Raw genomic sequence first — 26,360 nt, 5'->3', positions numbered from 1 at the left:
AACTGTAGGAAGAAGAAGTCCCTGGCCAATCTCCCTTGCGGATCGCGGCCATCTTCTTGGGGAGAAGAAGAAGAAGAAGAAGTCTTGCCCGGAGTACACAAACGCCGAAAGGTACTTCACGTAACTGTCATTAACTGGGCCCTCATGTCACGATCCGTGGCCAATTGCCCCGTGCTATGCGCCACTGCGGAGAAAGACGAAGAAGAAGAAGAAGGTACTGGAATTCCCTTCCAAAGAAAAATCAGACACTATTCATTGCTTGCTATGCGATCCTCCGTAAACTCGAGAGTACTGCTCGCCTCCGACACAATACGAAGGGTGAGCTATTGAAATTTAATTACATTTAGCAAACACACATTACTCAAGCGACGAATTATTTGAAGTGTCAACTCGCAAGCAATGCGAAGTCTACGTTTCTTACTCCTTTGGTTTGAGACATCCGGGTAGGAGCTTCAAAAGTCAAAAGCAGTGCTACAGAATCGCGGCTTTTCTGTCTTTTCCGTGGTAAATGCTCCAAGTATCAAGGTGCCTTTGTGCCTTTTCGGAGGGGAGAGTCTCTTCTGACGAATGTCATTCGGCCCCTGTGATCGGCCCAGAAAGCAAAACAAACGTGTCACTCAATATTTGCAGTCTTAGCAGGAATGGAACAAGGTGGCATTTCTCGTCCCTTGAGCTACCTGCCGGGACTGGCACAGGATGTACCTGAACGACTCTTCACGAACAATCCGCGAGTGTCGATCTCAGGACATTCTGGGAATACAAATCGAAGGACGGGGACACTATGACACTGTGAGGATGCACCGTCTGTGTTTTCGGGGAAAGGTGAGCCAGCCCTGTTCCCGCGAGGGTAACCTGCCCCGTTACAAAGAGGAAAAGGCACAACCTGAACTTGTCTTTAAGACCAGTGCGCCAAACAGTGTTGCCAACCTACATTCGCGCGCATTCCCTAAACTGACCGTGTGTCCGGGGGCGGCTGATATTGGAACCCGAGAAAGGGACAGAGGAGGGACGACACGACACGTTCTCGTGTCGTCCCTCCTCTGTCCCTTTCTCGGGTTCCAATTTTTCACCATGTACCAGCTGGCGCATCCTTGCCCTTTTGCCATTGCGGCTGATATACTCATTGAACATTGAAGTAGGCGACGGCGCCGAGAGCAACGATATATCACCGAAGCGGGACCTTGTCCTGTGGTGACAAGCCAGTCGCAGAATACGAATAAATGTGTGACAAAGTTATTTGCGTCGTGATTTCATGGTACACTCAACATTTCATATAGCAGCTTTTCTTCCATAACACAAACATGAGATGCCAAGGGCGGCTTGGTGAGAGGCGGCATGCAGAAAGAAAAACGAAACAGTGGTTCCCTGTCCGAGTGGATGTGCCGAGCACATGGGCGCGCCGATCTTGAAGTAGCTGCCGTCGGTGCTTGGGAAAACTACGGTACCGACTACAGAGTGCGATCAGTCCAAGCGTCCAAGCCCTTCTGCAATGATTGCGTCTTTCCTTTGCTTGAGCCAGGGAAAATTGTATGTCATGCAATTTTTGGTAGAAGTGTCACGGTAGTAAAATTCCCTAGATTTCTAAGGAATTCTTTTTAGCTCCAGGCCGACCTCAAATCCCCTAGATCTAGGGAAATGTCCCTGGAGTTGGCTTGAGCTGGCAACACTGGCGCCAAGCCAAGTGCCAAGCTGCACGAATTGCGGATTGCAAGACGGCTACGGATACGGATGAAGTCGCGCACCGAATTTGTTGTTGAACGTGGTAGAACTACATGTAGAACTATTTTGAATTTGGGTGACTCTATTTTGAACATGCCACGACGGCCTGGGTGCAATGGGATCTATCATACGTTCGGACGTGTTCATCAGAGCACTTGAACGGAAAGACAAACAATTGCTTGAGAAGGTTGTGGAAGTCGGGCGCTTGAATGGATATCACACGCATGATACGAACGACGGCTACTCGATACTTCACATTGCTGCAGGTCATCCGAAATGCCCGGAATGGCTGCTGCGTAAATTGCTTAAAAGTGGTGCTGATCCTAACGCTGCCGGATATGACGGGATGACACCGACACACATAAGTGGTATGTGGGGCAAACTCTCCAATCTTATCACCTTGATTGAGCACGGCGCAGACCTAGACCGAAAGAACATTGACGGATGCACTGTGTTCGATTTGTTGCACGACTACGAACATTTCGATTGCCTCGCAGCTGTTCAGAGACATTTGAAACAGGAAGACTGTCATCCAGAACTGTGTGACGTGAGCAGCGGAATGGAATCGTTGTTGAACACAGCACACATTGTGCCGAACAGGAAGCCGCGAAATAAAAAAGAGTTATTCAGCGAAGACCTAACGCCGACGGATGTATCCTACGCATCTACCCGTTCGACCACGTCCTCTGTCATGGGTAAGGATGCTCCTTGTGATTTGGAAACATTGACTGACCGAGAGATCCAAGAAGAGCTGAAAGCTGTTGGAGAAGACACGCCACAAATTTCCGATTTTACGAGAAATTTTTACCTTCATAATCTGGCACATTTGAAGCTCGGCAGTTCTACAACCTTCAGGATTGGGTCTCAGAGCTGTGGCACACAACACACAGAGTGTTGTGAGGTTATCCATCACGATCCAGACCATCAAGTTGTGCTGCGAGAGGTTCACTATCCGTCTGAAGCTGAGTCGTCCGACAGCAGCCACGCAGAGGAAGCAATACACGCAGATTTCAGAAAACTCTCCGATGATCAAATCTTTGCAAAGCTCCGTGAACTTGGTGACAATCCAGGTCCAGTTAACTCTCAAACACGCAACCTTTACCTGAGACGCCTCACGAGACGAGTGAAGCTGGTAGAGGCACGCACTTCACTCCCCTCAGACATCCATTTTGTAATTGCTCACATTGAGAAGCTGCCATCGCTGCATTTACTCGAACAGGAAATGGAATCCTCGTTTAAATGTTCAAATAAGACATGGAGAGAAGGCAATACCAAGACTTGCTTCAACTACATCCTCCTTGATTCTAGAGTGACACAGAACTTGCCACTTCGAGCTCATCATCTTCAGCTGCCTGAGCTGATGACAACCTTTGTGAAGGCCATCTTTTACGTCGGAAAAGGCAAGCGTGCTAGACCTTACAGCCACCTGATGGAAGCCCTTTCCTCGTCTCCGTCATGGATGAACAGAAGCGAAAAAGTGAAAAAGATTCAGCACATCTGGGCTGACAGACAAGGGGTTGTGTCGCTGCACGTCTTTCAAAACGTTATCCCCGTAGAAGCATACACGAGAGAAGCGTGCATGATTGAAGCTATTGGTGTGACTCGTCTAACAAATGTTAAACGTGGTGACTGTTACGGTGTAGTTGGATCCTGGCCAGAAAAGAAACGCAAGAGATTGGGAGCTTACCTCATATACAAAGCGCTCCAAATATTTTTGAGTGAAGGTGAACGTCATTTGGGGCCACTGGATTTTTGAGGTGCTAGTATTTACCTTGGACACTGCATAATCCACATTTCATTATTTATGTTCCATTATCATGTACAGAATGCAGTTTGACCTTGTCCCCCTTGACATGAGTGCCTGTATTATGAATGTTATGTTTGTGCATATATGCAAATGTCTCTGTGTCACAAAACGCACGATAAAGGCAAAGATTTCTGTTACACGTACCCATTCCCATGGTGAAATGATGAACTTCTTCGGTGGGTTTCCCATGGCCCTGTAGCATGTTGCTTTGTGACCCCTAAGGTGATCATATTTATTGATATTAGACGCATATATTGAGATGCCTGCAGACATAGGCACTTCTGCTTTTTATTGATTCAATAATTAAAACATGAAATACAGCTCAGCTGTGAGTCGTCTTTAATGGAGCTGGTTCTTAGCCATTCGAACAATCTCTTTCTAGCGTGAATACTTGACCACAGATACCCGAGGCATCATTACTGAGAGTGTTCCTTTTGTTACCAGTGGACGTCATGCAAGCCACTGTTACATGTATTTCTTAACAGTTGGCCCTTATGATTCCAAATCTGGAGGCAGATGAATTCCCATGGACGATAACACATTTCCAGCAGGCCCGGGTAGTCCCTCTTGACTGCTGTAGGACAGCAGAATGTTCTTGAGAGCAGTGAGGTCCACGTCAACAGGCTGATAATCCTCAAGGTCACTGTCGTCATCGCTATCAGCTGTTGCACGAGGGGCAGCCATCTGTAATGAGAGACACAGAAGGCTTCGATATCTTTGTACTAACAATAAGCATTTATAGGACTCTGATGTTTTGTGTAGTTTCACGCTCATAGGCCTCATCATGGATATGCCGCAGGACAGTTGCTGTTGAACTCGTAGCAATGTTTTCTACGCATCTTTCAGATAACCTACAGCTAGCTTGATGGAAACAGGACATTCTCGCACAAGCTACAAAAGAATGATACTTTTAATCAGGGTGTTGAACCGTACCAGAACCGAAATTTTCATGACACCGATGAACCTGAACCAGAGCAGAACCGAAATGAAATCCAAACAACACGAACCTGGACCCATATTTTTTTGTGGTTTGACACCCTGCTTTTAATTGTCCAAATTAATTTTCAATGGGCATTCGTACTATCAACCAGTGGCAGATCCAGACCCTGGGTTAGGGGTTTGGGTGGGGGGATGGTTTCTTTGTTGAAGCACGTAGTAGGGGAAGGGAGAGAAGGAAATCCAATGTATAAACTTACGTTTTGGGGGGGGGGGGGGCATTCCCACCCTTGATCCACCACTGCTATCAGCTATGTTGTACATAAAAGGGACTTGACATCGCCCTGCTTCAAAAAAGGAAAAGTTCCTAGCCACATAATGGAGATAGGGGAAGCTTGGTGGCTTTAGTCACCCAAGGGATCACTGGGATCACTGACCTCACTAAGCTAAGATGAAGACAATGTAAAGGAGCTCAGTTGACTTGAGATACACAAGTCGTCGTACGAAAGAGCTTGTTTTTGTTAGTTATGTTGGAAGAAATTTCGATAAAGAACATTTTGCCAGATAAGTGCCTCCACTATGTAAGGTACAGTGTGGCACTGAAAAGCTGTTTTCAGCAAATAATCTGCAGATTACACATGCGAAATTGCAGCACTTTTAGTCATGTACTATGCATTAGGTTGGTGTCCCGCTAAACCTAGACAAGCAGTGGAGAGCGCATTAATCAGAAACGAGCTACGTACTTCTCAGATACGAGGAATACTTCAGTGAGTGCCAAAGTTAAAAGGTGATATCCTGCATTGTCAAGAGAGGGAAGAGTACAACTACTTCCTATGTGAAGCTAAGTACCTGACAGCCAAATGCAGACATGTGTACTCATCCTTCACATGGCCATAGCCGACACGGTACTGTTGTGAAATTGTACTTTATGTATCACATTATTCCCACAGTTCGTGATTTGTTCGCCGTTTAGAAGCATCAGGTGGTTCCAAGGTAAACTGCTTCTCTGGGGAAGTTCTGCCTATTATGTGTGAGTTTGTACTCCAGATAAGTATACTACATATAGATATACTTATTGGTACTTATAGTGGCATTTTAGTTGGTGCAAGAGGCCCCAATAATGGGAGTGCGTGGCTACATCATTTTCGTGACAAAAATGAAATGTTCTGGTACGCAAACATATCCAGAACAGAATTGGAAAACACTGGAATTGTACAATTCACACAATGTGTTTAACCCACAAGCAATATGGTATACTAGATATAGAGTAGGTTGTGGTTTAATCGGGACAAACAAAGCTTGTCTTCTGCAAGCCATTTGAGTATTAAACAGAGTTCCTCTTCACAGGCAACTGAACAGGTGTGAACAACTTTAAAGGGGCAGCAGTAAAGTGAAGTGCATCAAAAACTGCAAATGCAAACAAAATAATAATAAAAACACTAAAACATTACTTTGGCTACTATTGCTCTGCTATACGAATAATGATATTCAACTCTGGTGCTATTACAGTAAGGTTGTACACACACTTCTCAGCTGCCATATTTGCTTGCATAATTATTACACTTGTTTAGCTCAGCAATGTAGCACAATGGGGGGTACTTTAATTACATAAGGAAAGCCAGTGCTTTCTCTACACTCCCGCATGCTAAGTGTTGGTCGTGCTGCTAAAATTTCAGGGAAAAGCTACCTGCATTTAGGTGCCCAAACTATCATGAAAAATCGGGTGTAACACAAAAACGAAGAACTCTAAGTATGAGGGATGCTAACTGGGGAGATAGAACTGAGCAAAACCGAGCGACCAACTTGTGTCTGATCTTTCATTCTTTGCAGTTTGGATGGTAATGTTGTGCGCATTTACAGGATGAGGATTAGGCGATACAAATCTATCAAGTAGCAATACGTAGCGTATAACAGAGAAAGCACAGGATTCTCTAACTCTCTGCGGCAGTGCTATATGGCTTTATGAGCAGCGATAAAGGTAGAAAGGGACATAGTCGCTGGTCATGTCTCCTGTCTATGTTGGTATCCGGATTTCTCTTCTACTGCCCACACGTTGAAGATAGCGAATTTGGGGAACGAAACAACCAGTACATTCTGACGATGGCTGGACACACAGGTATCATCACATGTGGCCAGAGTGTGCATAAGGTCCAAGTGATAAGAACGCCCAAATGTTCATGAGACTCGAAAAAAGATTGGGCCTTTTGAGCATTTGGGTCAAATGAACAGGCAAGGTAAGGTGTCCAGAAGGCCGAAATAGTCATATGGCCCGAAACCAGTAGGGAAGACTATGAGTGACGTAGATATTTTCTTTGCTCATATGTCCAATATTAATTAAATGTGGAATGCGACAGAGGAGAAAAAGGTATCTGAACTAAAAATAAAAGTACTGAAATGAAGAAGCAAATTTTCAAGCAAACAATACCCCTGTCAGACGGGAGCACTTACAGCCTTAACGGTTATGGCCGTAAGTGCATACTGTCATTAACTCCTTGCCAGACGATCAGCAATACGGCCTTTGTGACAAAACTGAGATAGAAGGGCAACGGTGTTACCGCAAGACAGTTTACGACATTCCATCGAAACTGCCCAAGCCTCGTCACCAAGTGCCATAAGCAGGATTCTGCACATTTAATTCAATTAGAAAGAAAATGTTTTTTTACGTGACGTAATGTTCTGTCATCTTTCTTTTCGAGTTTTTCTGTTGCATTTTTGCACTTTGCTTCGCTTTTTCTCTCGTTTGTTCAGGTGTTCAGTTCGTAGTGACACCCTCGAACCACTGCACGTGGCATCGCACCGTGTCGTCTGCATCCAAAAAGTCGGACGCCACTCAAAAAAATATCCAAAGCACTTTAAAGCAAATGTAGTTTCCTGTTGTATTTTCAAAATACCGTTGTTTTCGTGTACTCTCAGTGTGAAAAACATGTGACTTCACTACATTACATTCAACGTTCGCAGATGTGTTTCTCGATGTGGAGATCATCGGCAAAATGCCTTCACGGATACCGTCTGGCAGCTTCCCAGAGCTGAAGGCCGTATCCATTTCTTAATGCTGTAACCTTAAAGGCCGTATATGTGCCCGTCTGACAGAGGTACAGGACATAAATGTGACAAAAAGTAAAATACAAATGAATATGAATCCTTACAGTGTTCAGTATTTTGCTCGGCACAGGTTGGTATAGGCTCTGTGGCTAATATTTTTATTGAATAACCTATTCGTTTGCCACATTAAAAGCTTTCCAACATTCTCTTGAAAACTGCTATGATGCACAATAAGTCTGCGAAAGTAACCAAACTGGGCACAGCAGTAGCGTAGCCAGAAAAAATATTTCTGAAGGGGCTCAGAAGGAAATTTGCATAGGAGAGAAGGGTTTACACCTCGTTTCCCTCTCCCAAATGCGCTACCAAAGGTGCGATTTCGGGAGGGGTTTGAAAGTCGCAAACAATTTCTACGCATGGGACCGCTTTTTCTGCTCCAACCCCTCGGGACCATTGTTTCAGATACCATTTGTTCCTCCAACAAATTTTCTGCGCCATTTTTTCGGGGCCATTCGATCAAATGGCGTTCCATCAAATAGGCGAACACCTTCAAAGTGATTCTGAACTTCTGAAATGAACTATTTGGAGACTATATCACACGGCGGAAGAAGCGCATCATTTCTGTTCACGTCAGATGCACGCGGCAGAAGAAGCAATTGTCCAAAATTGGCACACCTTGATGAGCATAATAAATATCAGTCCCGAGCAAAATACCAAGCCGTACCGCTTCTCTGAAAAGTGTTGGAATTCCTGCGCTGTCACACCTGAAAAGCAATTTTACAGAAAAAAATATTCCTTACATATAACTCCCACTGATAAAAGTGCCATATTTTTCTGTGTATAAGTGCAGTTATAGATTTTAAAAAAAAATCTCTGAAGAAGCCCTGTGCAGGATGATGACGCGCATATGATGACATTAAATGATGCGCGGCTTCGACAGAGAACCTTTTTAAGTGTATAACAGCGCCTATACACAGAAGAATATGGTGCATTTATCAGTGTAAGTTTTGGGAACCTGAGGCAACCGAAGCCTTACTTTCAGGTGAGTGAGGCTCGGGGCTGGCCTATTTGTATGGGGAAATACTCTTCCGTTGTTTGCGTCCTCACATGACCTCACAGGTCAATCGGATGCCTTCCTGGTTTCCTTGCCATTTGACTATTTGGGCCTTCCGGGCATTAGTGGGCACCTTATCCTGCCCTGCACATTTCTTCCAAATGCTCAAAAGGCCCAATTATTTTTCGGGTCTTGCGAACATTTGGGCGTTCTGGTTACTTGAGACTTATGCTCACTTGGACCATATGAGATATAACCGGACACAGAGTCCATGCTGCAGAGCGGCGCACTATCGCTATGATTTCACATGTCATGCGCCTCACCTCATTTTGATTGTGCCTTTAAGAATAGAGGAACACAAAACATATAAATAAATAAATAAAAATAAAATGATGAAATGAAGCGATCTTCTTGCTTGACACACACATATACACATAATGGAATGACGATGGGGTGGGCAGTTCACCGAATGTGAACGTGTGAATGTTTTCAAGTGCACTGGAAAATGAATGAACATGAAGTAATATTGTTCTTCCGTACTGTTTTTGCACTAACGAAAGGTATCAATGCTTGATATGAGGAGGTTCAAGACATTGAAGAAAAGGCCCACTTCGCATATGTAGCCACAAAGGTCAGTATTGAAGAACAGGACAACAGCAACACAAACGACAGCATAAATCTTGATTTTGTTAGAGGATGCCTTTTTATCGGGGGTGGGGAAACGCAGGCTCAAGAACTAACAGTATCAGTCGGCCTCCCATTCCTTTCACGTACTCTACCAGAAATGTGAGAACAAAGTTGGAGAGAACCTTCAATCAGCGACATTTGACTCCATGAAGAAAGCCGCGGCTGAAGAAGTTGAGCTTGCCAAACACTGGAAGGAGTGTCACGATCCCGACGGCTTTTGGAACATCCCAGTCATTGTAGATGAAGGATGGAGCAAGCGATCTTTCGCCCATGGGTACAATGCAAATAGGGGAGTGGCTGTCATTGTCGGTCGTTACTTCAAGCAAGCAAGCAAGCAAGCAAGCAAGCACCGTTGGAGACAAGGGCTATGGAGGACAGTCTCAAAGACCAGATCTGGACAGGACAATTTTTGTTGAGAAAGCCAAGGACTTTGTGCGTGGAATACAGTTGACCAACCGGGAAGCTGACAGTCAACAAAAGTCCACACTGGCACAGAACAAGTCTGACGTATGGCACTCACAAAGAAAGACGAGGATACCATCAACTTCAATACACAGCATATGTCACCCACACAGAAAAACATTCCAGCACCCTCCTTTAGTGAAGGCCATAATGTATCCCAAGTCGTTCCGCAGCAAAGATTGTCAGTACACCGTCGACCACAAGGAATAAGATGCAGCATAAACATTCCAAGCGAGATATGTGAACGTTGAAGTGAAAAAATGTGGTAAATGTGCGTAAAAATATCGAAAGACGGCAGCTTATATCTTTCAGGATCACACAAGTACTTCTATCAAATACAAGCTCAGCTAAACAATGTGAAGGGGAGCTACTGCAAACTCGCAGTGTAGTCGCCGACAGACCTGCAAGTTGTAACCATCAAGAAGAACCCTGCATTGTGGCAAAATATATTGCCAAATATATGTACGATATATGATTCCTGAGCTAGTTGATCCACAAGTCAGGAGACACATGGAACGATAAAGCAGTGGACATGGGCGAACTGGACGAACTTTTTTAAATTCTATGGCAGGTCCATCATCCTGGCAAGCTGCATAAGAACGTACTCGCGTGCAGTGAGTGTAGATATCGTGAGTGTACACGGCAGTGATCTGGTCGTCATCCCAGGCGGCATGATGTCGCAGGTACAGCCTCTGGATGTCGGCGTAAACAAGACATTGAAGGATGGGCTCCGGAGGCTGCATGCCGAATGGATGGCGACAGGTGACCAGCAGCTGACACCGACTGGCCACTTCAAGCATGCATCACTGAGTCAACTGGTGTCGCGGATTTTGGAAGTGTGGAATGACACAGTGATCAAGCGCGCGTTCAAGAAATGCAAAATCTCAAACGCATTGGACAGCACAGAAGACGACGCGTTGTGAGACGATTCGGAGAAAGAGAATAGCGATGCCGAAGATATAGATGAATAAAGAGCTCAGTGTCAAGCATTGGACCAAAAGTTTCTTTTTCCTCATTTTGGGGGTTGTAGAATGGGGGTCGTCTTGGAATCACACTCGTCTTCGAATCGTGCAAATACGGTATGCAAGTACGTACTTCTGTAATTAATCGGCTGAATATCTTGGTCAGCACTTGCTACTAAATGAAAAGTATTGCATCATCCCACTTGCCTCTCCACTTCTACAAAAATCTTAGAAGGAAAGGGAGTTTTGTACACCCATCAGTTGTGACTGTACCTTGCGGGTCTCCTTTTCCGCTTGATGTTTCTCTCTATTTCTAGAAGGTGCTGGTAGACGCTCAAAGCTGAGACCTACATCTGTTGCAGCAAGTTCACGATCCATGAGGTCCATGTAGGTCATCATGTTCGGCACCAATTTATCTGCACCTCCACTACCTTCAGCTGTGCAATCTTTATTTTCATAATCTTGTTCCCCTGTCAATATACAAGCACTATCTGTGATTTCTTTATTTTGCAATGCTGCAGGATCATTCAGGTCCCTGCAGAATATATATACTACAAAAACAACAATTTATCTACAGGTGAGTCTATATACATGTTTTTTGCTTTTAGCCTTTACAGAATTTTTATTTAAAAAAAAGCTACGACAGACGTTGTTTTTGCAGTTGAGTTCTACGACCAGGCAGCCACCCTCTCAAAGAAATTGTGCGACAACAAGATGACTACCTAAATTCATTAATTACCTTTTTAATTAGGGGATTTTGGGCAAAAGTGGAATAGGAATCTGTGTCCCAGTACACCAGTCCCAGTTGGGAAACGGGGAACTTGCACGATGCAATGTGCTTGTTGCACATTTTGCAGTGTAATATACATTTGTTCATAAACTGATGAAACATGGACTTACCTTAGTCTCCCTTTGGCGCACCAATGATCATAAATGACTACCGTAATTTCACGCGTATAAGCCGCACCGCAGATAAGCCGCAGGACGCATTTTTAGGTACATTTTGAAAATTCTGGCAGGTAAGCCGCGGGCAATACGAGACGACTGATTTGTGCGACAAAGGAAACCATTGTGAGGGCCATAAACACTGTAGTCAATACTACGGGATTGGCATAGTGTACAACAAAGGAAGTCAGTTCTAGAGTTCTACCAAGATCGGACTGTGCCCTTGTTGGGTGTTTTTCGAGGATTGATGAGTCAGTGGTCTTCCAGAAGACGCGAATCAGTGTCACCACTTTCGTTAAAGCTGCTTGGGGGAATGCACCAGGAGGATCAATCTACTCGAGTGTGGACACGCCCCTGCTACGCACTGTTCGTGCATCGGCAGGGCAGTGCTGTTCCAGAGACACTGTCGGCCCTTTCGTTAAAACCAACGTATGGGGGAAATACTAGAAAAAAAAAAAAAAAGTCATCCGATAAGCCGCACCGGTAGATAAGCCTAGAGAAAAAATCGCGCATAAGCCGCGGCTAATACACGTGAAATTAAGGTACTTAGAGGTGTTAAGACCCTATCAAATTTCATTCTACAAAGGGCAAATTCTTCAAATTAGTAGGAAATGCTTTGAAAAACAAGTGCTTCACCATATGAAATTCGGTGAGCTGTACTCCTGCTGCATATTTGCTGTATTTTTATCTTTTTGCTGAACTCCAGCTGTGTTTTTAGTGCATCTCGCTGAAAACAGCACAGCACACCAAGATACAGCAGGATATTCTGCTGTACAATTACAGCACAAATGCAGGCTTCTACTGCATTTCTACTGCGAGATCATGACAGGCTAACTTTGCTAACTAATTTTGCTGCTATACCACTGCATTTCTGTTGTACCAGCAGAAAAGCAGAAGGATACAGCAGATTTGCAGTAACAGCAAACCTGCTGCAATCCTGCTGAGGGTTGCTGATATGAGTCTTTATTGCAACGAGCAGCAGGATGCAGCAGATCTGACAGATCTAACTTACAGCAAAGGTGCTGCAATTCTGCTGAAATGTGCACCTACTGCAAGAAGCAGCAAGATACAGCAGATTTGCAGTAACAGCAAACCTGCTGCAATCCTGCTGAGGGTAGCTGATACGAGTCTTTACTGCAACGGGCAGCAGGATGCAGCAGATCTATCTCACTTACAGCAAAGGTGCTGTAGTCCTGCTGAAATGTGCATCTACTGCAAGAAGCAGCAAGATACAGCAGATTTGCAGTTGCAGCAAACCTGCTGCAATCGTGCCGTAGGTTGCAGACATGAGCCTTTACTGCAGCATATATACTGTTATCAGAACTCGCATTATTATTTTGGTAGGTATAAGTGTGTCGTGCCTACAGATCTTGAAGGACCAAAGGGAGAGTCTTACCGCCTAAGTAGTCATCTTCATCTCCATAGCTGCTCATAGAACTTGAGTCCTCATCAGAGGGTGGGAGTTTAAAGTCTATTGGAGGAAGAAATCCAGACCATGTTGTAGCAAACTGGCACAACAAGCAGCTATCATGCCCTAGACATTGGCTTGCATTTAACTTAGCAAATACAAACCAATCTGCAATATGTTGCTTGTACTAAATGTCAGTATATCTGTAAGCATCTGGAACAATAGCAATTTTGGCAACTCACCAAGAATAGCACTAACTGCATCACAGAAAGCATCAGCATTGAGGGTTACTGTTGCCTTTTCCACTGTTTTTTTGCTGTTGGTCCCTGGAACTTCTGCCCCACTGTAATCTGAGGTGTGGTGCACAAAAGATTCTAAGCCTTTTGTGATGGCACTTCCTAGTTGTGTATTCTTAGAATTTCTGAAATGGGTGCACAAAACCACAACCTCCTATAAATTACAACAAATCACTTGCTTTCTACAACAGCGCAAACTTTGATCAGTGCAATGTTGGTGTCTGATATATCCAACTTCATCATTCAAGCTCCAAGAATATTCTTATATACAATTCTTATACAATATATATTCTTCTAACATACATCATAAATAAACTCGTAAAATTAGAACTGAACTCATTAAACACGCATGTATACAAATCCTTAAAGTGGTGAACATGCTACCATCTTTGCTTTCACAATGGATGGATGACATTGCCCTCCTAGTTCTGGCACAATAGCTTCAAACAAAAATGCAAACACAAATGTGTAAGTTGTTAATCAGTACAGATACCGACTGGATTTCAGATTAGACTGCCATATCACGTTCGATACTACAGCAAGAAACAGACATGATGTCACTCTCACTAAACACCTGTCCTTTTGTCTTTCATCTGGCAGGAAGAAAATTTTCCTTAGTGTACTAAATGTCGTCCCAAGTGCAAGTCACATTTTAACATCACCCAGTGTATTCCATGTAGCCTTTGCAAAAGTTGTTAGTAACCAAACCAAACTTAATTTTATGCTGTGCTGATAATGTGCAGGTGATGTCCATGTGGCATACATGTTTCAAAATGGGTAGGACAGACACATTTGGGTGTTTGAGCATCATGTTTGTGTGGTTTTCAAAAGTGGAGGAAATTGCTAGGAATGCTAATGCTACTGAATTCCTAAGGGCTAATCGGACAGACTGACAACGTTCAGCTGGGTCCAGATAGGCAAGTGCTTTTTGACCACAAGTGGGGCCAGGGTCGGACCCGAGTTAGTAAATCAGGTCATGGTGTCCATATTTTCAGACGTGGAAGGGGAGGCTACATGCGTTGGCACGAGGCTGCTGTGCAAGGGATGCACACAGAACCACAAGATGACCTAGGGCCACTTTTGCAGGTTCTGGATTACAGTTTTTTTTTTTTTTTTTCAATTATAAGATTTCTAGGCACCCAGATTCTGTCCCCAAAACTTTTCGACCATAAGCAGTGGCAAACACAGTAGCTAACTTCCACAACTTAAAAGACTTTGACGGAACTGATATTTCGAGATATCTGACTTGAGGCTGACGAGGTTCTACTGCCACAAGTGTTCTGAATACTAATTGCCTACAGTGACATCTTGCAATAGCAGATAAAATCTATCTTACCTGATTGATTCTTTATCAGCCTGGTCTCCCCGCAGTGAGTACCTGGACAAGAGCGCCTCCAGCTCATCAGGTGTAATGTCCATCCATGCATCATCTGACAATGAACAACTAACATTATAGTGGATGATTGTCCTATGATGTGACATGACTTTAGAAAATGTTAATTCTACAAATGTGTTAGTATAGGCAGTTGTCAAGTCCGCCAAGACAAAAATTATCATCTGGTAGAATATGTCACTGTGACTGCAACTGGAGATGACTAACATGACTTTGCAATTGTGAAGTGCCACTTTAAAAAAAAAAAAAGGAAAAACACAAAAAGAACGGCACACTTAATATATATTTGTGTAGTATTTTTTGGGTGCTACTGAAATGTCACAGGCTCTATAAAAATTGCCATGTGATACGGTGCTATAAATTCCTCTTAGTTTTAGCAATGTTATCTGGCATACAGTTGAGCCTGTTTTAACAATACTGACAGGGATGGGAAATCAGAGTATCATTATATTTAGGGTTCCGCATTTTGGGCATTTGCCAAAAAATGCCGCAAAACACCAGCAGACTATTTTTTAAAAAATTCGGCACGTTCCGAAAAACTCTGAATTACCGATAAATTCTGAAGGATATAATGCCTGTGTTTGACCCTACTTGCCACTTGTACCAGAGAACCAGTGAAAAGGCACTTGGCACGCACGAGGAACATGAGCAGGTATTCCTTCTGCTTGGGGAGCTCCATCGGAGAAGATGAAACTACTTTACAAGACGATAAACGACAACGATAAACGATGCTTTATTGCAACTTCCACAGAAAAAACACAATCAGGGGGAAGCCAAAAAGCAGCACGAGGCTGCTTGACAAGGGCATTACCCCTTAAGACTGTACTGACAATAGGATGACAGCTCGTCTTCTCAAGAAACACGGACACGATGAAACACGCAATCTGCCATGACATCCAGCCATGGATGGTCATGCCACGAACCATGTTTTACGAGCTGCCTATGTTTTCAGGAATACGTTAGCGCAGCTTTTAAAGGAAAATGAGAGAAGAAAAGTCCAAGGCCCCAATTTTCTGGGAAACTGGAGGGCGCATCTGTACATCGGGAGACCGAACGGAATTCGAGAGTCTCCCGGATAATACGGGAGAGTTGGCAGGTATGTAAAGATGTCCCCAGCGGCACGCCTCCCTACGTGCGGCTGGTGTTTCCGAGCCAGTGCATAGTCAGGCACAGTTCTGCAGTCTTGTCCAAATAAACCAGTGTACACGTTCATATGTTCGAATTACCGGGTGTTTTCCCCCATTGAACTACACATGGCTTTGACGGGACCTGAAGTCAGTTTAAATTATCTGGAAGTTTGAATAAAGAGATTTCGCATTAATGGGATCGTACTGTACATAGTATAAGTATATAGCATAGAAATGGTATACAGGGTGTTTCACCTCACGCGATAAAAATTCCATTAAAAATCTACCAGTCTGAACATTACGGAGTGAACACTATTTATCTCGAACAATGTTTTGCCATTACTTCTGGGCACCTTTATTAAATTTAAATTGTGAAAAATTAAATGTTCCCAACTGACCTCCAAAATCTGCCAAGACAAGCCACGTTGATAAATAGCATTGACCCCATAATGTTCAGATAAGCAGATTTTATGGGTGAAGCACCCTGTATTTCCATGAAGATTGGGTTCTCTCTAGCCAGGGGCACTGAAAGATGAGGTCCCGTTGGTGGATTCCCCCCCTCCTCCTCCAGTTTTGGCCCCCCATGTACCACCCCATATTTCATCCATAACTGTCGTCCGAGACAGATTCGCTTTCAGCTCTGTTACCGCAGAATGAAAATGAACACCAGTCTAAAAAATAGAAGACAAAATTCACCCGAATAGGTACTATTCCCCCAATTATCCTACGTGATACTGTACGTGCGGACCTTCTGCGTGAAAAGTAGCGACATGCCATTCAGTAGCCTTGCTTAGACGGTACAGGAAAACGCAGAGTTGTGGCTAGAAAGGGAAGCTCTTATCCTGCAGCGAGGAGTCTTTAAGCAGTTCACTGGATTGTTTGCTGTGTTTGTCTGAGCCATGGCCAGAACACTCGACAGAGCCTTTTTAATGCGGCAATAATGACACTCTTTGCAAACGAAACCAGTGCGCTTTTGACGAGAACAAAAGTAAAAAAACAAAGAAACACGCCACCGCTCAATTACTTCTATAGATTTGTGTTACCACACTTAATGAAACTATCAACTGATATTTCAGTTTGTGCCACTATAACGCCAATTCCTTTTTCGCCTCAAGGTAATCAAGAATGCGAGTTGTCCTTCCCCATCTGCGTTGCAAGCTCCACCGTCATCGGATTCCATGGACCAGTCATTTCTAATAAGCGCATCAATGGCTCATTTTTGTATTTGCCGAACTTCTCAACACAGAACCACGCACCGTACTGCTCTCCTTTAGGTTGGGTTAGGTTAGGGCTCGCTCGCCTTTTAATGAGTGCACCTGGCAACAAATGCTGTGAATCAGCTCTGTTACCATCGCTTTCAGCTAAACTAGAATATTGCGAGGTTGCAACAAGTGTTTTGAGATTGTTATCCTTGTTCAATCATTGAAATGTGCAGTTCTTAGTTGGTACTTTACAGACTCAAAAAAAAAAAAGGTTGATGGCGATATGCAGGCAGGCGCTTTCATGCCGATCATTTTAACAAAGCTTTGTTTCAATGAAGAAACTGGAAGAAACCAGCAATTTGATAGTAATATTAGAGTTATTGTTATATCATAGGTCATAAGAAAGGCATACCATCAGAAGGCTTGAGGTTTTTTTCCATTTCCTTTAGCTTCTCCAGGTTGACATCCAATGTGTTCAGCAAATGGACAACTCGATCTCCGGCTTGAGTTCGCATCCTTGTACAACTGACATCATCCAGGGACTGTGCAAAATACTCTTTTGCATCCTGCAGGAGCTTCTGGTAAAGCAATGAGCCTTCTAGTTCACCCTGAAGAAACACACAGTTTTAAAAAATCTAGTGAATATGACAAGGTTTCTTGTTTTCTGGAATTATGTAACTTAAAAGGTTGCACGATAAACAAACAATAAATTTCATAAACTGACACCTTGCGGATTTAAAAGAAAATCTTCCAATAACTGTACAGGCAAAGAAGAAAGTAGAACAAAGATTTCCATTTTCGTGATTTTTATTTCCCTTTTTTTTCTTCTAAATGACTACTCCACATATTGCAACCGCAAGAACAAGCTACATTCTGACATTTCTGACATTCTGTGACACCTTTTGTAGCCTGCATAAACTATGCATTGGAGTGGCTGAGATGAACCCTTGTATATTATGGATGTCGTGTCCTGAGACGAGTTACATGGAAGACCTTTCACGCGTAACATCCCAACAAAAAGCATAATTGATTCGTAGTGTTCCTGCCCCCTATTACTGGTCATGTAATCCAAATTCATTATCGGATGAAGCATCATCATCTGTGTTTTTCCTTTTTTCTCTGAGCGTTTTTCGGATTCCCTTCTTTCAAGAGCTTACTGCTGTGGAAGTTATTTTGAAGTGTTTCAATTTTGTGCCTTGTATCGCGAAATGCACTTTATTCAGTTCCTTGCACCTGTTATATGCATGCTGCTCAGAGTATGGCTTGCGGCCTGCGAAGCGGGAAGAGAGCCACCCTGGCAGTGCCTAGCAGAAAACAACGCCTTCATAATGAGGGCCACCCCTCTAACTGTAAATAAATTACCAAAGAACCCTTCGCCGTTATTTCTAATAAGCACCACCAGGGTCTGCAGCGTTCAATGCGTTCAAGTTAACTCTGATGTGAGTTGTACATGGTGAGCAAAACTATTATGTGTCATGTTTGCATTGTGTCCCTTTTTATTCAGTTTAAGTCATGCCGTAGTACAATTTTCTATGTATACATAATCTCAGGTGAAACTTGCACTCCTGAATACAGCAGTCTTGCCGAAAACGTGACATCTGCACCAAACAGCAACTTCAGCTACACTGCAGATCAGTGCAGAAATATCGTCCAGCAAAGAACAAACTAATTCCACCGTGCCCATAAGCAGACATACGAAAAGAGCGTCTGCTTCGGCAGCCATATTGAGAGCAAGCCTCGTTTGGTGAAAATTCCGCTCAAGAGTTGCAACTCTCTAGTCACTGTGGTGTCTTACACCGTACTGTAGAGCATTAGGGAATCACCCAGACTCATTTCTTCATTCCCAGACTTTATTCTTCTTTCTCAAGTGTCATGCTGCACATAGACCCCGATACTACAGTCACTTGATGGCTTACCCTCGTACATCAATGCCTTACCCGTGGGTTACCCAGTTTCAATAACAAAATGCACCCAATGTGTGCAACACTAGGGCGATTCAAATCCAATCAGATCAAAATCAAACATTTATGGCTAACATATGGAACATAGTTTTCTATGTTGATCAAGATTACCCCTCATGTGTGCCAAATTTTGTGGTGCAACATGAAATGACTCAAGGCTATGTGTGCCCTAATACAGTCGCCGACCGATTTTTTAGGGCTTCTAAAAGCCACAAAATTGGTCCGAATTATCGAGCAGTCCGAATTTTCAGTCAATGACACAAATCTCTCCCAAAATGATCTTTATTAAAGAAAACTCAAAGAGAGAGATTCTTTATGATTCCTTAGCCCTGCAGTACACTTGTTGTGTTCAGAGGCAAGAACTCTAAACGTATCCTGTGGAGGTTCTGTACAGCGCAGTTATCGATGAACATGATAACACTCCTCTTCTCATGCATGGACTTTCTCACACTTTAAACCATCCGTCTGCTTTCACTATTTGCTGCAAAGTCATAGTCGACTACTTGCCTCTCGAATGCTTTACTGTGGATCCTTCAGACATCGTCCACGCCGTAGACGATGCTGAGGGTACTGCTGTCACCGTTGAAGAATCAGTCGCGGTCTCTGCGGGCGCCTGTGCCGCCGACATGCTCGCGTCTTCATCGCACTCGTCAGTATCCACGAAGTCGATCGAGACACCCTCAGTATCACGTGAAGGTGCAGACATCACTTCGTGGTTTCACACGTAAACTCCGCCTCCGCGCTCGCCATCAGCAAAGGCGAAGGGAATGAAGAAAAAAAAAAGGGTTGAGGCGAATATTTACGAAAAATCGAACCGTACCTGCGAAAAATGGTCCGAATTTTCGGATGTCAAAATACATTGGCTCAATGGGATGTCTGATAAAGCCACAACTTTTGTCCTAAATATTAGAAAGTCCGAATTGTTGGAGCCCGAAAAATCGGTCGGCGACTGTATTGTACGATTAAATGGCATATCAAATGCCCAATAGACGAGCATATTTTTCTATCTCAAAATGCAGCTTATCAATCGAGACAACGTGCATCAATTCAAGCGTGTGCTTTGAAGTACTGCTTTAGACAGTTTCTTTCGTATTTTCGTTCAGATCTAAAGGAAACCTAAAAGCAATCACCGGCAGTGATAACATAACGCAGAACAAAAATCTAGAACAGTGCACTGCAGGTTCAAAGTAACAATGATAGGTCATCTCTTACAATCAGCAGAATGCCACAAATAGAAGCAGAAGAGTTAGAAGTGAGTTTGTGTCCGCTTGCTACCTATGTTGTCTACTTAATTATTATCGAATGTATTCTACTCATTATTATTTGAAGAACTAAATGGTGTAACTAAAATTTCACTATATTTGCACAGCAATATAGGGAACCCGTCCCACTAGTCCATTCAATAAATATATATTCCCCCGTTGAGATATTCCGGCCTGTTAAAGCTCATTGACACTTTGCTCGATTTTGTCAGCTTGGGGTTTTGACAGAATGAATCATCACGGAATGAATGACAGATGAATTTATTATCGTGTTCCCTAAGGTCAACTAATCCCAACATAAATTCTAGGACATTACCATGGATTTGTGCCTTCTTAAACTTACGATCTGAGTCAGTGTTTGCTAACAAGGTATATTCAGAGTTTCATTCAGTAACAGCCAGCATTCTACAGGCTACAGTACTGGGTCCTCTCTTGTTCCTGTTGTTCATTAACAATCCACCTCTAGCAATTCACTCACCTAACATATTTGTTAGCGGATGACTATGTTGTTTCCCACAGAGTTTCAGGGTGTCTACCAAATTGCAGCCTTCAAATTCCCTGGCTTTTCCAGGTTTTTACTGACTATTTCAAACGAGTTCTCTGACAAAAACAAAAGCAAACTTGGTGCCTGCTCCTACGTTTTCATACAGATCCCTAATAAAACAGACCATTTATTAGGTATTAGTAAGGCTACCCTACTTTTCCCTCTTCTTTTTCTTTTTTTTGCTATCAGCATTAAACATTCCCCCCCCCCCCCCCCCAACTTTTCTGCATCAGAGCCTGTCATATTGGCGAACTGCTACCTGCGGCATCAATGCTCAACCAGCTTTCAGCAATCACGATTTGTTGCATATCATCACGGCACTTCAGCTGCTTTTTTTGCCAAATTCCCTGACAATCCCCTGACTTTTCCAGTCACACCAAAATTCCCTGACAATTCCCTGTTTTCCAGATTTTCCAGCGTGGAAGACACCCTGAGTTTCTTCCCCTGAAGACCAATACTGTAAATTTTCATTTCATTCATTTATTCATACTACTGGCTTACAAGTAAGCCTAAGTAGGGTGGGATACATAACACTTAAGGTAAACACACAAGGTAAACAAAAAGTGATAACAGAAGACATTAATTCAGAACTGTCGTTATCAGTTTACAAAAATTCTCAACCGTAAGACTATTCATTATCGCCTGTGGTAGCTCATTCCATTCCAGGACAGTCCGCGGGAAGAAAGAAAATTTAAAACAATCATTTTTCGCGCTGAAGGGTTTGAAACGTAAACTGCGTGACTGCCTAGTTTCTCGGCCAGAGAAAGGCTGCAGGTAAAGTGCGCTGTCGATTTTTAACTTGTTGTGAATCATTTGGTAAAGGAAGCTGAGCCGCAGCATTTTCCTGCGGGAACTAAGCAACTCAAGCCCTGCCCTATCGTAAAGCTTAGAGACTGAATCCAGCTTTCGGTATTTGTTAAAAATGAAGCGCAAGGCTTTCCTTCGCACTCCTTCTAATTTATCAATACTGGATGCGGTAAAAGGGTCCCAAATAATGCTCGTATAATCCAGAGCAGATAGTACATGTGTCTTGTATGCCTTCAATTTTGTGGCGGTGGACGCTCGATGAAGATGACGACGCAAATAGTATAATTTACCCATTGCCTTTCTCACGATAGTATCAATATGCTGATTCCATCTCAAATCATTGCACAACGTCACTCCGAGATATCTACAGGAGTCAACACATGATAGAACACATCCATCTATACAACACTGAAAGGACAGTGGTACTCTTTTCCTCGTGACATGCATGTATGTACATTTTTGAAAATTGAGAGTCATTTGCCATGTTAAGCACCAATCATTAATCCTACGAAGACATTCATTAAGCTAAATCTGATCTAAGACAGAATTTACCTCGGTGAAAATTATGCAATCGTCAGCAAAAAGGCGTATTTTACAGGAATGTTCTCAGTGATATCGTTTAGATAAATTAAAAACAACAGTGGCCCTAGAACCGAGCCCTGAGGCACGCCGGATTCCACATAAGCCAAGTTAGAGCTGCTCTGACCGATCCGTACCAACTGCTGTCTGTCAGCAAGGTAGTCCCGAAGCCACGCGGTCAGATTTGAGTTACCGATTATAGCTTGTAGTTTTAACAGTAGCTTATCATGAGGTACCTTGTGGAACGCCTTCGACAAAACCAAGAAAATTATGTCAGACTGCCCCTGTGAATTAATTAAATGTATTTTTATTCACGATGTAGTATTAATTTTAATGAATTAGGAGACTGTTAAAAAAAACGCTAAACATTGTACTCGCAAATAATGAGGCATAGTGTTGACCAGATACACTGTGTCAGTTAAGTTCTCACAAAACAACAAAAAGCATTCGAACCATGCTTTTATTTCTGGAGGGCAGTCCTTTAAGTGGACCTCATGAACGTTGTCATTCGCAGATGCAAAAGCGTGACTCTCACCCGATCGTTGCTATTGGCGATATATAGAGTGCGGATTTTCATTCAAATGCATGTTTTTTTCTCAATATGGTTTCGTATCTGGACAATGAAAAAACACTTTTGGTCTTGATTTCGGAACGATCAGAAGGGTTTTATGGTGCATATAAATGCATGTCTCGCACATTTTGGCATATTTCCAGGTGTTCTTCTTACTTCCTTACTTACTTAAGCTTACTTCTTTCTTCATAGATGGCTTTGCTGATTTCCGGATGGCATTGGTTCGTCTTTCGGAAAAATTCTAGTCGGAATCCATGGTCGGAATAATTCCCATGCTTCGGTGGGGTGAGGTGTGGTGTTCAGACTACTCTGGCTGCTCCATCCTCCACTGCGTGCATGGCCGATGCCCCGTACTTCACCTTTACCACATTACCGTTACGAAGACGGGTGGCACTCGCATTTTAAGTGGCATGATGCAGTGCTGAACGCAAAGCCATGACGAAACAAGTCTGAGCATGGGCAACATGAAAAAGACAAAACATATGTGCGTGTTTGTGTTTTTCATGTTGCGCATGCTCAGGCTTGTTTAGTCGTGGGTTTCATCCACCTGACCTGACTGAATAACGACCGCGAGGCCTTCAGCTCCATGATTAATGTTTGTGACAAAAGTATTCTTTGTTGCGTGCTGCAGAACGAAGGCGGCTTTATTTTACTGTGTTATCCGTAATAACATACTCAAGTTGTTTTTAAATGCGCACTTCGTGCATTTCTTTCGTACCAAGAACAATGCAAGCACTGCATAGTTGCATGCATATTTCGGGAGTTTTTATTGCATATTTCTCCGCGCTCTACTGATATGATATGCTGACTGTTGATATTGCTGATATTATCGGGCGACCTCATAGGTGTTTCTCGTCTTCTATTCTCACCGGTCACAAGACCGATGTTGGGGTCACAGACATGTCACGTAGCAAGCAGATTTGAGATACACAGGAAAACGCTTAGAGCTCCTGCGAAAGGAAACTGCGCTACCCGTTCTCCCCCTGTTCCCCATTTATCTAATTTTTGGGGAGAGTTGTTCGATCTTTGCCGGTGCCCCGACATATGAAAGTGTATGAAAGGTAAAGTGGTGAACCGTTCACACTTGTACTGGATAATTTCGTTGACAGGAATATCTGGTTAGATACTATTTTGTTTTGTCAGTATATTCACGGAAGAATGTACAGCCATTTCCGAACACTGAAGTAATAATAATAATGGTGCCGTGATGTTACACATAAAGTTTGTGTCTATAGTATGGCGCCATGTTGCACGTGCCACATGGTAGGACTGCGGATAATTTCGACCACTTGGGGTTCTTTTGGCGTGCGCAGGAAATATCTGACACAAGGTGCTAGAAGCAATGCTTGCCTCCCCACATTGCTAACGCCCCAAGGACGGTACCTCGCCGACGGAACCCACAAATTTGAGCTCAGCAGGCCAACACGTTACCGACTGAGCTACCGAGGAGGACACTGAAGCAATGAAGTGAAGTAAAGATGGCACGTTGAGCAATATGGGGCATGCAAGGCAGTGTGTAAACCTAAAGTTCAATGCCAAAATAATTGTCCATACACATAATTTTCTTTTCTCACCCCGTTTTGTATCATGGCTCACCTCCACATTTCGTGTCTGCTACTGAACTATTTTGGGGGAATAAATTTAGTGGTGCGTTAGCAGTAGCACCGACAAAACTAAGTATGTCAGTACTTGTTTTTATTCCAGCGTGTAGCCTTCTTCAGGCAAGGATTTGGAGTGTACTTGTTTGGGTTCCTTTTTCGACGACATTCTCGTGACAAATCACATAGCTAATTTTGGCCTTGTTTAAAATATAATGTTTCCCGTGTGTTGCTTTTTGAACACGGTTTAAAGAAACGTGGGACTAAGCCATTCAAAATAATACGTGGCTTTTCGGAGCGACCCTCTTAGCAGTACGTACTCAGCCGGACAATCACAACACATGCAATCCTTGAAGAGCGTACGGATGACTGTAGTCCGATATCCGATCACGGAAGTCGAAATTTGATCACAGAGCAACACCTCAGGACGAGAGTTCCCATCTCTGTTTATAACTTTGATGTTTCCGAATGACGTAGATGCACACGTCACTTCCGATTTCTCACCGAGGAAAGATCACATTACTTGATTGCTTGCGGCACCATCTACTGAGCAGCTTCGCGTAGTCGGAGCGAGTGGCTCCACCTTAAGAGGCCATACCAGTCGGGGAGCAACTCCGATTCACGATTTTCTCGATTCTAGATGGCGCCACGCTTTATCATGCCGTTCGCCTCGGACTCCGAAATACTCCCCATTGTGCACGATTGAGGTCGCGAGTTTGGCGGCACGCTCCCCTGCGCTGTTTGTCGAGAGGTAAAGTGTCAGAATTTGAGACGAAAGGTCTGCAGTTCCATTTGGGACACTTACGTCTTTTGGCCTGTCTCCTATTGCTGCATGACTACTTTGTTACTTTTATTTTGTTGCTAGATGTTTACACTGTATCTATTGTTTTCACAAGTTACTGGCGTCTGTACTGACTGACTATGGAATTTTTTAGTTTCTCTTCGTGTTGTTGTGCTTGTGCATACTTGCTACATGCCGATGTACAAATGTGATCGGATAGTATGAATGGTAATATGGGCAACACATACACAGATGGTATTATAAATGAAGGCTGCCAGCACTGAGTCTGGGAGCTAGTCGATTGCCAATTAAAGAAATCAGGAGATGACCACGGAAAAGTTACTTCATATGCTATCAAAGCTCATCCGCGATGTCGGTATCTCGGAGGCTCTCAACTGGATGTACTAGCGGCGGTATATTAGGCTATAAACATTGCCTGCACACCATGCTTACAATGCCAATCTGGAAAACCTGCTCGAAACAGTATTTTGTTCCTGTACTCGCCTACACGCAATCTACCTTGATAATACATACCTCTATTATTCATGCAAAAATGACATTTTGGGATTATAATTCTGGTAAGCAGGTATTACCAGATATCTGAATTCATTTTCAAGGTGCTGGTGCAAAATACTTTACAAAATTTCTTTACAACATAACATGTTTTGTCAAGAAGGATGTTGTGTGTAGGAAACAGTACAGCTCGACCTTCTTATATTTCATGTGAAAAAATCAATTTCTGCTTCTTTTTTTGTTTAAGAACTCTGAAGCGTGAATTTTTTCCTCCAGATTTCATCGTGTTGGACGCTGAAGTCTCAGTTTATTCAATCCAAACTTGAAAACGTGTAATTCGGTCGTGAAAAAAGTGGAAGAATGGGACACCTTGTGAGCCAAGTTTATGCATTTTAGGCAAATCACTATTCTTGTAGGGCAAGTGGGCAACACAGACACAAATGAGGGGGTTTCCAGAGATGAATCTGAGCGCTAGTCAACTGCCAAGTGAAGGAATGATCACGGAGAAGTTATTTCATATAATCGATCAACGTCGATCCAGAGTTACGCTTTGGAGTACCACCTTCCTTCACGCGACAAACGACGACTGTCCTACATAAGCCTGGACAGACATTGAAATGGAGTGAATTTGTGTGGTAAATAATGATGTTGAATTTTTAAACACGGCATATGATCTTACGAAGCAATCGAGCATTCAGCATCGAGCA

The 26,360-nt window shown here is 43.3% G+C and overlaps 2 protein-coding genes across 2 annotated transcripts in view; one reads left to right on the top strand and one right to left on the bottom strand.

The window, feature by feature from the left end:
* Positions 1–1,672: 1,672 nt before the first annotated feature.
* On the top strand, positions 1,673–3,846 carry LOC135391529 (ankyrin repeat and LEM domain-containing protein 1-like). The gene has a single exon (XM_064621805.1). The coding sequence runs from the start codon at positions 1,835–1,837 to the stop codon at positions 3,473–3,475; it is 1,641 nt and encodes a 546-aa protein (XP_064477875.1). The 5' UTR covers positions 1,673–1,834; the 3' UTR covers positions 3,476–3,846.
* Positions 3,779–26,360, bottom strand: part of LOC135391528 (protein ecdysoneless homolog) — a 43,888-nt gene continuing 21,306 nt past the window's right edge. Inside the window, exons 7-12 of the mRNA XM_064621804.1 lie at positions 17,450–17,645; positions 14,652–14,745; positions 13,262–13,440; positions 13,008–13,082; positions 10,940–11,136; positions 3,779–4,210 (exon numbers count right to left, since the gene is read on the bottom strand). Coding sequence (XP_064477874.1) covers positions 4,019–4,210; positions 10,940–11,136; positions 13,008–13,082; positions 13,262–13,440; positions 14,652–14,745; positions 17,450–17,645 — 933 coding nt within the window. The 3' untranslated portion in view covers positions 3,779–4,018. The remainder of the gene's footprint in view (positions 4,211–10,939; positions 11,137–13,007; positions 13,083–13,261; positions 13,441–14,651; positions 14,746–17,449; positions 17,646–26,360) is intronic.

Source organism: Ornithodoros turicata, chromosome 4, assembly GCF_037126465.1.
Source record: "Ornithodoros turicata isolate Travis chromosome 4, ASM3712646v1, whole genome shotgun sequence".
NCBI lineage: Eukaryota > Metazoa > Arthropoda > Arachnida > Ixodida > Argasidae > Ornithodoros > Ornithodoros turicata.
The sequence above is the reverse complement of the archived record's forward strand: the minus strand, read 5'-3'. Positions and strand labels throughout refer to the sequence as shown.

Bases quoted from the DNA above. Each gene is read 5' to 3' on its own strand.
- LOC135391529 (XM_064621805.1), top strand. From the start codon at position 1,835: ATGGGATCTATCATACGTTCGGACGTGTTCATCAGAGCACTTGAACGG.